We start from the raw sequence: 13959 nt of genomic DNA, 5'->3' as shown, positions 1-13959 counted from the left end.
GTCATTGCTATCTGATAATGACGTACCTCCGTCCTCTGCACTGCGTGTTTTATTACAGATATAAATAAAGCATCCGTATTGTAGCCACCTAGTTTATGGTATCGTGTATTCATGGTGTTGATTTCCTTGCACTGTATCCTAATATTTGCTTGTTATAGAAACAACGGGAGAATATCGAAATTTAAACAATAGCGATATCATAACTTTGAAAACGTATATATTTAGACATGAGGACCATATTACAGGTAGAACAAAAAGACCACACGACCATGTGGTCTGGAAGTGTAAGCGCTTTCTTCTTCATGGACGACACCCACCGTGTCACATTCTTAAAATGAGAATCGAAGTTAAGACAAGGAATTCCGATTGGCATCAAACTCGTCTAACTTGACGTCGAAAACGCATATATACCATATAATCCAGTTTGATGTTTGACTTTGATGTTTACCGTTAATTCTTCATCAACACATATTTTGATGTTAAATTTGTGTCAACGGTCGACAATTATCATCATAGAAATCGGCATATCTATTCAATGAAGACAGTGTTAACAGATAGTGGGGTCACTCATGTGTCATCGTACTGAATTGTTCTACCCCATACACCATAGCATGATAACTAATCCGGTCACATTATAGTGAACAAGCAAGGCTGAATGCAAACTTGTATAAAGCTAGGAGTCAACCATTATTTTAGACTTCGGTTTATTTCAGTTAGAACTCATACGCTTCCTTGTTTTGGCGACATATCAACATCAAGACCAAAGAAGAGGCCTGTTATTGTAACCGGTTGTTCTGTTACTGTATGTGTTGGAGTATGTAACTTAAAGATTTCATATCCATACATAGTTGTTTATCTACTATCTGCTTTAATATTGTTTCTATAGTGTAAAAAGTGATCATTTGTTTTTAAAAGAACGATTGCCATCTATGGGGATAGCTCATATTTCTAAAATTCACATAGAACAGATTTAAATTTAACATACCTCCCTAAATCGCTTAATTACTAGTACATTATGTCTTCTTTTACAATGTACCCCCTCCTCTTCCCCTCTTCGCCCCTTGTTACTTACAGCATTGGCATTTGCTTCGTCTTCGATTATATTCCCCATTCCCAATATCAAGCACCTTTTGTTTTAGTCGCGGGACATAATTCCATCCTACGAATGAAATATTCGACTTCATCTTAGAGCATACTCCCCCCTTACCTACAAATTAAGCTGTCCTGAGCGTCATAATTGGATTACAGTAATTGTCTGGCCGCTAGTTGTTAAAGGAAGTATGGAGAAAACCTCTAATACACAGAAATAAGGAGACGAAGATATTGACTAGGAACAATGAAGGTTGCTAGTAACACATATTTTATCGGAAGAAAATCTAATCATGTCAAGAACACGCCAAATACAATTTCGGAAATAATCAACAGATCGAAATGGACACCAGTAGTTATTACGAAGCTGAATCGGCGAGATATTGATCAGTAACTAACAATAGGCGAGTGTGTCTGAAGCGACTAGCTCATAGGCAGTATCTGTGGACTAACATGCTGTTAATGGTAAGTCGAAACATTTACTATTTCTTGATTTTCTCAATCTGAAATTTTCATGCCAAGTATGCTGTCCTAGTTGCAACTGTGGTATACACTGTTTATCTTTAAGTATGTATTGTTCATGTATTTGGGTATAAAGCAAACAGCTTCAAATCATATAGAGGAATCTAAATTGGGATAAGCAGAAAATAGCTATATCGGTGGACACCAGCTAAGAAACAAATCCTTCGACTGAACAAGGTTTCCATTTCAACAACGAGTAGATATATTATATGCATTGTCCGGGGGCATGCGCTCCATCTGTATTACTGTGACGGTAGTCTGTAATTAAAATTACAAAGAATTCATGAGAAGTATGATAATTGAAAAAGTATGAAACATTTATGAAAATGGATGAGTGAGAGAATATTTATACAAACTTTTTACATACAGTGTATTAGCTGATAATATGACAATATGAGATAGAACAAGTACAGGAAATAGAAGTTAAAACAAATAACAATGAGTTTCTAATCAAGTAACCATATCTTCTATTGTCTATACATGGCTGAATGAATATTTGTTGGAAATTATTTCTTTCATGGTTATATTGGATATTTTAATTCATTTTGATGAATACGCTGACGGCCCACAAACACAAAATCCTATACAGGATCAAAGAATGAAATGTAGGAAAATAGTTGGTGTAAAACATGATAGGCTAGGGAAGAGATTAGACGACAATACAGGATGGATATTCATCATTAATGACATTGACAGAAAGAGATAGACACGATATATCATTGGGGACGTAATATAAACCTAATTACTTACAGTCATATAGTTTTATACAAGGTCAATCAATTTGAATAGATTGTTTTATTTTTTGCTTTTGTTTCTTTGTTTTTTGTTGTTTTTTGTGTATGTGTTTTTGTTTAGGGAGGGGGGGGGGGGGGGGGGAGGTGCTATACCATCACAAATGTCAAGGTAATATCGATGGGGTTATATGATAGTTTGGTCTAAAATGAACATCTTATAGTGCCATCACTCTGAGATGTATATCCTGGACACAGAATCAACAAATCCCACAGAGATACATTATATTGAAAAGCAGTCAAGCATTTTTTTGCACATTATAGACTAACAATTGTATGTACAGAACGAAATTCGAGGTCTAAATGATATTTAAACTAGAACAAAGGATGAATTTACGTTGGTTACTTTACTTGCGTATTAGGCAAAATTAATACAATATGATTTTAGTATTATTGCATACGGCAGTACCAGGAGAAGAGCCAAAGCTCAGACAAAACTCAAACGACAAACTTTATGTAGCTAATCACTAACATTATTTTATTGCAATAATTAGGTTTTACACTGTGTAAGGAGAATTTGAATATTGCATGGCGAATTTCAATAACACATGCATATGATAAGAGATAAATTCACAATAATTTCTCCTTAAATCGTTCATATAATGAGACAACAAAGTTCATTTGACTGAGAAAGTTAGTGTTGCTAATTATTTGACAATATCGAGACCTGATACTTCTGTGGTCTTTGCCATTATCGTATAATAGTGATACTTCCATAACTTATTGTCGATCAAAATGGGTTTTTTATTTTTTTTGCATCAAGAACGTTGGAATGTCTTCTATTTATTTCGGTCAAAATTAAAAAGACCAAATATGCTTGCATCTATTCATGAAACAAGTATACTAATACGACATCCTAAAATTTCTCTTAATTTGGTGATGACGTAGTGTATGCGACGTCATACCAGTTGAAACAATGGGACAATAACAGCTCCGCTTGATGCATTACAGACATGTGTTTATAACATTATTCATGACACTAACAATTTTTTTTTAATTATCCATTGTCTAAAATATATTTAACGAATACACTTTTTCTGGATTGTGCATATCCACTCCTATATTTAAAGTATATTTACCGTTTCAACAATCCTTCAAGATATTTCATTTATATATATCAAACAAAAAGAGTCGCGTCTGTCATAACACTGAAGAAATATATAAGACTTGCTCTGCTCTATAAAATGTTGCATGATAAGGAACGGAATATTTTGTTAGATGTTGGATATCAAAGTATAAAGTATGTAATCTGGTTTTGCGGGATGATCCTGCATATATATTGACCGACAAAGAACTTGTTTATAATAGCAATTACGCACAATGTAAGAACAGTGTATTTATACATTGGCTTTTCAAAAACACCATTCTCTAATGCTACCACATTTGCTATCAGGTCAATATTACTATAACTACAACTTTTGATATCTTCGTTCCATTGACTTCATTTAATGCTCGATTAACATGACAGTATTAACAGCTGTGCCAATTAGATTTATGTTTGCTTTATTGTATGTAAGCTATATATTTGATTGTCCAAGTTCTATCGGAGCAGTCCGGAAATGGCGTTGGCTGTTGGTTGGACGTTCAGCTCTAATTCTTATCAGATTGTAAAACTTTACAATGTCTCTATTCACTACTGGGTCATTATTTCATCTGTGCTGCCTTGCAGACTTATGGAATCGAATTTATCATGGATGAAAGATAAAAATCAGTCACGAATCTAACAATATGGTATAGACATTTACGATATTTTGGCTTTTAGTTACGGAGGGTTGGCAAACAAATATAATATACGATCATTATTAGGAGGACTCTCTTATTGTTTTTGTCATTTGTTGGTGTTAATTAGACATATCTTTATGTCATTGGTGCCGTTTTAGTATGTCGGTATATTCATTCCTGGAAACAAATGGTACAATTTCGAAACAAATATGATTTCCTTTATACAAGTGCATTATAGAATCACCTTGACCTTATGTTCGCATATGAGTTAGAAAAGTGAAACGATTATGTAAATGTCATAAATTGATAAATGAATAGATAAATAACCTAAAATAGATTAATGCAAATAAAAAATAATGATAAAATTAAATTACAGACAATAATTGCTGATTATATGCTAGATAAGTTATTTAAAGATCTAGCTTAATGAATTAGCACTGCTTTGTTTTGCTAGTCCTAGTTTGTGCTAAATGAATGATACGGATATGTAAACCTGACACCTAACATGTAATGTTTACTTTAATAGTCATATTAAGTACTGTTCATATCAGTATTATGAAATGTTTACACTCACTCGATTGTATGGGTCTATTTTAGTAGCATGTGTTTATATTTGTGCTAGGGAAGAGGACAGAAATGATCTCGTCCGAGAAGGATGCGCCGCCATCACGGTCTGGATTGGTGGCTCGACTTGTGCTGACCTTTTTAGTTGGAACTGGGGTTCAGCTGGTATGTACTTATATAACAGTAATCCTACAGATGTATATGATTATACAAATGATAATTTAACACCAAAGAAAGCGTTGTAAGGGTATTCCAAGAGACATATGCTATTATTTGTTATGGAAAGTATTATGAACAGCTTAACCATGTGCTGTTCATGTTTTATGTGTTTTATGTCTTTATGTGATAAACAGCTGATGAATATGTAGCCTGGTGTTTTCTCTAATGTCAACTACCATAGGTTACATTGATGTCATGTTTTCGCAACGTCCTTGGCTTTTAATCCAGGTGAATTTGCACAGACGCTGAATTCAGATCTCAAAAACGTGTTTTGACGGTATTTGATATTTGTCCTGTTTCGACAATTTTAATGTGTTTCAGCGCTGTCATATATTTTGTTCCGTACTTTGACGGCATTATATATTTTAACAACCTTTTAGCTTTGGTATATCTGGTCACGTTGTTTGTATACTTGTTCTTACTTATATCAATGTCATAAAACCTCTGCCTCTTCTAACAAGTGATTTTTTTCTCATTAGGTCAATGCTCGAACTAGATTCCAACGGCAGGATGCTGAAAGTCCCAATCGGTTGTTATACTGGCCGAATGGAACTATTCCATACACATTTCCATCAACATACAGTAAGCGAATATGTTTCACTCGAATTTTAGGATTATACTATTGACGCCTGTCTACAGCATATCAAATGAAAAATTAGTGATATAAAATCTATACATTTTGTCAACTATTATGAAATCAGTAGATAAATGTAACCCAAGATCACTAACAATTTCTTATCTATCTATGCGATGAAACGAAAGTTAAGAGAAAATGTTTTCGTGGTTGCTTTGGAACGAATGATAATGTATGTAGTATTGGTAATTATTGCTGAATGGACTAACAAAGACAGTTTATATCTACGAAATAATTTGAAAGCTCCAAACCACAAAAAAAGCGTACTCGGACATTTCATATTATACAGTATATTAATTGTTTGTGAATTAGCGGAGACACAGCGGAATACCATACGCGTAGGAATGGCACGTTGGGAACAACAGACATGTATCAAATTTGTACCATGGACTGACGAAGTACAAGAACACATGGGAACAATTCGCTACCTTAGATTTCTGAACGGCATAACGTAAGTATGCATACCCTCTATAACGTTATTGATATAAATTCGTTGCTGTGTTTTGTTACGGAGCAGCCACTTAACTTAGCTTTAACTGTAGGCACTGTATATCAGCGAACAGAGCAATATCCTGATGTGATCAGATTCCTATAATCATTCACTTATAGTTGATTGCGCAACAAGCATTCAGTTACCCTCAATCCAAATGCATTTAATGTTGTAAACGTGATTTGATCACGTTATTTAGCGATGATTATGAATATAATGTCGATCAGGCTAATAAAAATAGGACAGAAAAGAAGAAAATTAATACATGAAGTGAAGTTCTTAATGAAAATAATACCCAAAAAGAAAATAAAAACATAAAATTGCTGCATTTCAAGGCGTAGTTTCTTATCAATTAACTACTTATCTTGCTGTTCTCCTATTTCATTTGTTTTGTGGTACGAAACCAGTGCAATATCTTACATGTAATTTGAGAAAAAAACAGAATAAAAAAACAAAATAAGCAAACGTTAACTAGAGGTGTAACGTAACCAGTATGTAAAGGGCGATAACTCAGCGAGTCGTAGCAGTAATAAATAGGTGATATACAACCCTATATTTACTATTTTTCTAGGCTTCGTAGGTATATTGAATAATTTTTCTTTGTATATCACAACCAGTAACAAATTTCATGCGTTTCTTTGTCACCTTACTCAGAAAAATATTATTAAAGAGGTGTTAAGTGTACGAAATTGTAATCAAACCAAATGGTTGTTTCGGTTAGACTATTATCATATATGAATATAGAAGCCGTTTCGGCTATACTTTGCTAAAAATTGTTTCATAAAATACATTTACAAATATAATTATAAACATATGTTTATGTACAATGTAGTGGTTAGAGGTTGATGTTACTGATTATTGAACATTTCCTGTTCCTGTATTTTTAGTATCGTGGTCAGGTGTCATGTTACCATATTAATCTTGTATTTGTTTTTAATAATTTCAACAATATTTGATATTAACAGTTTAACCTCGTTTTTTCATTATATTGAAGAGCCCGCTTAATTTAAAGTAAACATGAAGTTCTTACGGTAGCTTTTTTATGAAAAATTAACACTATGGTTCTCCTCTTTGACTTCGCAATAACGATGATCAAATGTATTTGGGGCTGACATATTATATGCGACCCAATCCCGGAACGCTATTTTTTGAAAAATGCCTTTCCTACAGGATTTTATTTTTTTCTTCGTTATTTTCAGATGTTTTTCCAGATATGGTTTGAACCGAGGTCAGCCTCAGTCGATCTCGATTAACGACAACTGTATGGGTGTAAGTATTTAGATGTCATCATTGAGACCCTGCATGTTTAACAGTGTTAACTGGTGCATGACAGCTTCAGCTTTTATACCAGTGTAATGTCGTAATTAAGCGAGGTTATCCAGCAAGTAATAATTGATTATTGTGTATCTAATCAAAAGAATATTAAACAATGACTAGCTCTTAAAATAATAACCTGTACCAAACAGAAATGATCTCCTCATACACATGTAATTGGTTTCCTACAGAGGGTTTGTGTCCTTCTTCCAAGCGTTTGGTCGCTTCAAGTCTGGGTTAATACCTTGAAACAAATCATTCCGAATTTATCTCAAAATTACCTATGTACGATTGACGATTGGCAATTCATAGGGAGTTATAATACGTCCCATTTATTACATTTTTACCAGTGAAATATCAAAAATTATTCATTCTATAAAAGTAATATTTTTCATCGTATTTTTCACTAGTGTGAAAAATATCACTTTTGCTGATTTGACCAATCAAATCAATGATTAGAAAATAGCAAAATAAATGACCAATCAGAAAGCCCGACATATATGTCAGCACCTGGACAGGGGGAACTACTTTTTTTGTTTACATTAGGCCTAGTTAGCATACGGGGTAGGTTTTCGTTGATAAAAAATGTAATAAACAGAATATCTAACAGTGCACTCGTAAAAAATATCAAAATATTAGCCCACTCGTGAAATATATTTGGTATTACTGAAGACACTGTTAGATATCCTCTATATCTCCCGATTTGTAAAAACGAATTCCTATATATAGAATGTTTATCATATGTAATAGTTTAATGGAGATGATTGACCATAACTCGGATGCATTACAATAAGTATGTAGTCAGAATCGAGACAATTCATCTTACTATTTTACAGATAGACACGATTATCCGTGAGCTAGGTCATGCCATAGGGATGTTACATACGATGGAACGTAATGATAGGGATACCTACATCACTGTTCAGTACGAGAACATTATCCCCAGTTACCGATGGAAATATAAGACGGCCGCCATGAAGGGGAAAATATACCCCTATTACGGAACCCCTTATGATTATAAAAGCATCATGCATTATGGACCAAAGGTAAGAAAACAATAGATACTCATTTAAAAAGAGTGAAAGGCCTTTCTCTATTTCTTCTATGTCCAAACCAATGTGCTTTGAATTACTAGAAGCGTCACTCGTGAAATGAAATTAATGGTTGCTAGGTTTACTTGAATGGACTGATTCATTTTAATACTTTCAACTAATATAAATGCTTCCAGGACACATATTCCAGATATTTTAATCTAGGTGGATACTAAAATATTTAATATAACACCAAATGCCTCGCTGTAACTGAATAGATATAATAATTCATTTCACTATTTAATGCATCTTCAGGCTTTGTTAACCTATTCATGTGATACATTTGAAGAAAGACCACTTGCACGCAATACTCAGCATCATGGAAAATGCATGGATATGTTCTAATATCATTTATTGCAGTACTTATCCTCTAATGGGAAGCCCGCCATGTTAACTACAGACGCCGCCTATCAGGCTGTTATAGGTAAGAGGTCTATTATAGAATTTAGTCATGTACAGTGGAAGCGTCCAGATATCATAATTTGCGATTTTCTTAAGAATGAGAATGTGCATCTTTCAAAGTTAATAATTATATTATTACAGCAACCATGTGAATGACTGGCTGATGTCATACAGAAAAAAAACTGAAGAGAAGTTGTAAACTTTAAGAGCAAACTTGAAAAGCGTAAATAGAGGTTCACGATAAGAAGATTTAAATTTACAATGCCTTACTGAAGTTAAGTTGATGTATTAATGAAGCTAAGACATTATGTTTTAATTGTAGGTAAAGCTAAGACTGTCAGCTACTATGACGCCGTGTATGTAAATCGCGCATACAACTGCGCAGGTATGTGCACAAGACTCATTGATATCGAGGTCTACAAAATCGCAATTATATTTTGATACAATGCTTCCATGTCAAAAATAATTTGATATATGATAATTTAGTCTCAAAACAATAATCAAACAATTCCCTGTCGACCCTTGTATTTTACTCCCCTCTGCTAGCATTCATACGTTTCATATCTGTACAATTACAAATAAGTGTAATATTTTTTGCTGGTTACATTTGCATCGGATTATTTACACATTTTCCCTAGAAAGATGCGAGTTTAATGGTCTACGCTGTGAAAATGGCGGGGTGGTTGGTGGTTCCGCAGACCGGAAGTGCTCCTGTTTATGTCCAGATGGCTTGATGGGTGAATTTTGTGAGACCCCCGTGCCGGGATTTCAACATAGTGAGTCAACTTCATACAAGGTTTATTCACAGTACTAAACTGCTTCGATTTTATCAAGAAATCACAACGCAAAAAATTTTCATGATATAGTTTTTAGTCAACGTTGTTGCTTACCTAAATAATGTATATGACTTGACGATTGCTACACTTGTACAGGTGACAGGTTTTTTCGAAGTGTAAGTATGCTTCGGTATCTCGTCGTCCGTGTATCTGATTTTAGCTCCAGTTCAATAAGTGTTTATTTTTTCAAAATAAATAGTATTTAATGTTTTTTTGAAATTATGGCATGTTATCGTCTTTGTAGTGATTTGTATCCGTCTCTCCTCGTTTGTTCCATGCAATATCAGGCGGAATCCATAATCGATAAAACGTTCTAGTATAGTTGCCTTTTACTTCATCGTTGAAACCCCTCATTCATATCATGTACGTCAAATCCAGTCATGTTTCCAATATGAGAACAGAGCTTATTTTTCGTTAATTAATGTTTTTGTATATGATGGAATTTCATTGTGATTTGTAGTCGTGAGGTGGGACTGTGGTACAACTTGGGACTATGCCAATGGAAACTGTTACCAGTTTTTCCCTTCTGTAGCCGTGGATTATGCTATAGCAGTTGATCTGTGTGCAAACCATGGAGGAAACGTTGTATCATTTAAAAGCACTGAAGAAGTGGTAAGATGCATTTTATGCAACATATAGAATTAGAACTAGAAGCGCCTATGCCAACCCGACACCCCCCCACCAAAAAATGCAAAATTGCTATAATCATTTCATTTTCCGAAATTTTAGCCCCCAGACCCCTCGCCAAATACAAATTCAACTCGCATTACCACTAAATTACTGGACCCCCCTTCCTCTTTTCTAATTCCTGGATCCGCGCCTGCAAAATACTTTTCTTCGTTTCATCTAATTTTGTTGCATATTTTAGATACAGTTTCACGTGTTGCTTAACTGCAAACTAGCATACAATAATTAACTTAAGCAATACATTGCCTCATAAGTAATCGGATCGAATATAAACACGTATCTTACAAAAATTGTCTTTGATTTCCCCATCAGAAATGGCTTAAGACGAGAATTGACGAGAATTTTATTATGACGCCGTTGGCAAGTTTCTGGGCAGGTGTAAAACGAAGGGCAGGTGAGACAGATTACCTGCTTCCTGACCTCTCCGTGTTTGATGCAAGTCTAATGTGAGTGCTTTATATTAGTTTATATGATTTATTAAGAAAATGGATTCAATTTTTGGAGCATCTGCTCCTGATAATGTAGGGGTTCGTTTGTCTCACTAAACGCCAGTACTTTCTATTTTTCTTATCGGCTTTGGATTCTGATATTTCATGCGGTTTCCAAATTTCCATTTCATTTTGGTTTAGAAACAAACCTAGTTATACAAGTATTTTTGTATCCAATATCAAAAGAACAACACACATTACCAGGATTAAATCACTCGAAATGTTATCAGAAGTTTTTGTTATAAAACATTGACAATTTACTTGCTGTCTATTCACAATTCATCTTTAAAGTGATTAAGCGATAAAATAGGGACGAACAATTTATAGCTTAAAGATTTACACGCAGACCACAGAAAGGAATATCGCCAGCCAGGTGTTCCAAAAACAGTAAGCATATTATACTTACTCGACGGTTTGTAAAGCTAGGTCGAGTGAGAAATGGGTGTGTGACAGATCGTGATATCGGACATGGAAATAAAATACTTATCATTGAGTAAATGGTTATTGAAACAGGTTGAAATGTATTTCTTTCTGATTATGGACATATTTAGCATGTCGTAGAAGGAACAATCGAAAGAAGAATTTTAAGTTTTGTTAATAGTTTTTAAATGTTCATTTATCATTGTTTCTCATACAGTCGTGTTGTCTTAAAACATAGGTATGTTTTGGGGATAATTGTCATATATCATTAAATTACACAATGGCGAATGGTCATTAATGCTAATCTCATTTGTTTAATCAATTTCGTTAGCATTATAATCTCTAATTCTGATACATTTATTTTGAAATTTGAATGCCGTGCTTGATATTTGTTATAAATAGATGTATATTGTATATTGTATATAAAGGCCACTTCACGAGCTAGGTACTAGTGACACGGATGGATGTGCCACAACCAATGGTCAGTCTCTGATTATAGGGAATTGTGACATGAAACCCGACAACGGTGTCATCTGTATGAAACCATTCGGTAAGGGAATAAGGAAGTTACACGTTCACGAACATATCGATTTTAAGATTCCCTGTGCTAATCACAGAGTAATAATGAAATAGAATATGCACTTAACATTCTTCTGCCCTGGATTAGTACTTTTCCTGTTACGAAATTTATGTGAAATATCCCTAGTTCAAGGATAAGGCAGAGAGAGATGTGGAGATCCTTAATTTTTAAAACCATTGTTTTGCCGGGAAGATATTTAGTCGTCCGTACGTCTAGCACACGGAACAATCCGATTAGAGGTTTCCCTCCCCCTCAGACGATTTGATAATCACAATCAGTGAAAACGCATGTGCACTATTCAAACTCAAAGAAATCTTTGAAGCGAATAAAATTTTGATATCTGTAGTGCTATATCTACAGAAAATTTTCTGTTTTATCTAAAACAGCAGTTTTTTTCTCTTACCCTTTTCCATTTTTAAGTTCTGCACCAGCAGACGCCAAAATTGTCTTGCTTGCGGTTGATGTTATGTCCGGTTTATAGTCGAGGTAAAAAAAAAAAGTATTGTGCATACTCTTAGATGCCAGATGTGGAGGACGATATCGCCTAACTACAGCCTCTGTATACATACAATCCCCCGGGTTTCCTGATGGATATCCCGCTTCAACGACCTGTCAGTACGTATTTCAGGTAAGTACCGCTATTGAAGTATCAATCAGTTATGGCCAAGGATGTTTATTTATGAAAATGTAGATTATAAAAAAGAGACAAAAAATAATAATAATAATAATACATGTAATAATAATAATTCTTTACTTTTGGAAAAGATCTGTTTTCCAAGTAACACAATCGATAAAAACTGGTGTCTGTGCTTGTTTTTCAACAGGCAAATAGCGGCATGAAAATTGAAATCATCATTGACAGTTTCGATATTTTGGAATCCACCAATTGCGGGAACGATAACTTAGAAGTTCACTTGACAAGCAACGTAACAGAAAGAGGTCAAATGTAAGTATCATGGCCAAAAGTGGTTTTCAAAAACAATTTTCTCGAAAGATTTACTTAAATTTACAAATGTTACCCAAATTCAGTTTCTGAGTCCTATGCACTGGAAGATATTTAGTTGTTTCATACTCAAGTCCTGCAATAATGAAACCCATTTTCCCTTTCAATGAACAGCAGCTACCAACCTTAGAGCGAAATATCCCTCTTAAATAATATACAGTCTACAAAACCGTGTACTCTTTTTATTTCAGATATTGCGGTTCGTCCTTGTCAAACAAAACTTTAATATCTGAGGGCACTCTGGCCATTTTAACTTTCAAAAGTAATTCCCGGGATTTCGGACAAGGGTTTACAGCAACAGTCCGAGCAGTCCCCTTGAGAGACGATTCCAACAATGTAGAGACCGATACCCGCAATTCTGTGTTAGGTGGCTTCATGTTTGACAATGACAGTAACGATACAACGACAGATTCACCGGAAATACTAGATACGCATGCGTCTTTTCTTCAAGTGTTATGGAATATGTTTAGTTCTTTTACAGTGTCATCTATACTTTAGTGCTGTATTTCAAAGTATCTGGAAACCAAAAATGCTTTTTGCTAGATGATACGTAAAGCTAATGTCCACAACTGATGTTTCATAAATATCATGCTTGGCTACTTCCATGGCCTCAAAAACAAAGACAGTCATAAAACAAGAATCAATATAGATTCTTATTTTAATCTGATATCTTTACAATGTCATTCCTATTTTTGTTAATAAAGAATTCAATAAATCTGGGAAGTATGGAATGAATGTCTAATTGACCTGATCTCACTGCAATCTGTCGACTTTTGTACTGCGACTTGCTACCGAGAAACTGATGCTTAATAATTTTTCGCTGATACTTTCCACATTGATTGTAGAAATATTTGAGGTAAAATCTGACTACGCGAACTGTGGAAATAACAAACAGCTGAATGAGAGTCTGGATTGTTTAACCTCGGTATAGAAAGCTCTGAAATCTACTCCTCAGCTTGATATTTCATTGTCAATCACACATGGTAGAAAGAGATAAAACATTTATGAATAAAATAACTGTTAGACATTCACGTCATGCCTAATTATAGTCATATCTAATTATGGCATAAAATACTGACATGAATACATATACAGTGTATATGTACA

General features: G+C 34.3%; 1 protein-coding gene across 1 annotated transcript; it reads left to right on the top strand.

Moving 5' to 3' along the window:
* Nucleotides 1–1376: 1376 nt before the first annotated feature.
* LOC117336921 (zinc metalloproteinase nas-36-like) lies at nucleotides 1377–13583 on the top strand. Its single transcript, XM_033897738.1, has 15 exons — nucleotides 1377–1554; nucleotides 4747–4853; nucleotides 5387–5489; nucleotides 5854–5992; nucleotides 7231–7300; nucleotides 8182–8391; nucleotides 8797–8860; nucleotides 9161–9223; nucleotides 9477–9614; nucleotides 10135–10286; nucleotides 10674–10807; nucleotides 11698–11819; nucleotides 12368–12477; nucleotides 12674–12795; nucleotides 13044–13583. Exons 2-15 carry the CDS (start codon nucleotides 4761–4763, stop codon nucleotides 13348–13350), a joined length of 1827 nt encoding a protein of 608 aa, XP_033753629.1. The 5' UTR covers nucleotides 1377–1554; nucleotides 4747–4760; the 3' UTR covers nucleotides 13351–13583.
* The last annotated feature ends 376 nt before the right edge of the window (nucleotides 13584–13959 follow it).

Source organism: Pecten maximus, chromosome 10 (assembly GCF_902652985.1).
Source record: "Pecten maximus chromosome 10, xPecMax1.1, whole genome shotgun sequence".
NCBI lineage: Eukaryota > Metazoa > Mollusca > Bivalvia > Pectinida > Pectinidae > Pecten > Pecten maximus.
The sequence above is the reverse complement of the archived record's forward strand: the minus strand, read 5'-3'. Positions and strand labels throughout refer to the sequence as shown.

Bases quoted from the DNA above. Each gene is read 5' to 3' on its own strand.
- LOC117336921 (XM_033897738.1), top strand. From the start codon at position 4,761: ATGATCTCGTCCGAGAAGGATGCGCCGCCATCACGGTCTGGATTGGTG. The intron at 5,993-7,230 runs GTAAGTATGCAT...CGTTATTTTCAG, and splicing joins AGATTTCTGAACGGCATAAC to ATGTTTTTCCAGATATGGTT. The intron at 12,478-12,673 runs GTAAGTACCGCT...GTTTTTCAACAG, and splicing joins CCTGTCAGTACGTATTTCAG to GCAAATAGCGGCATGAAAAT.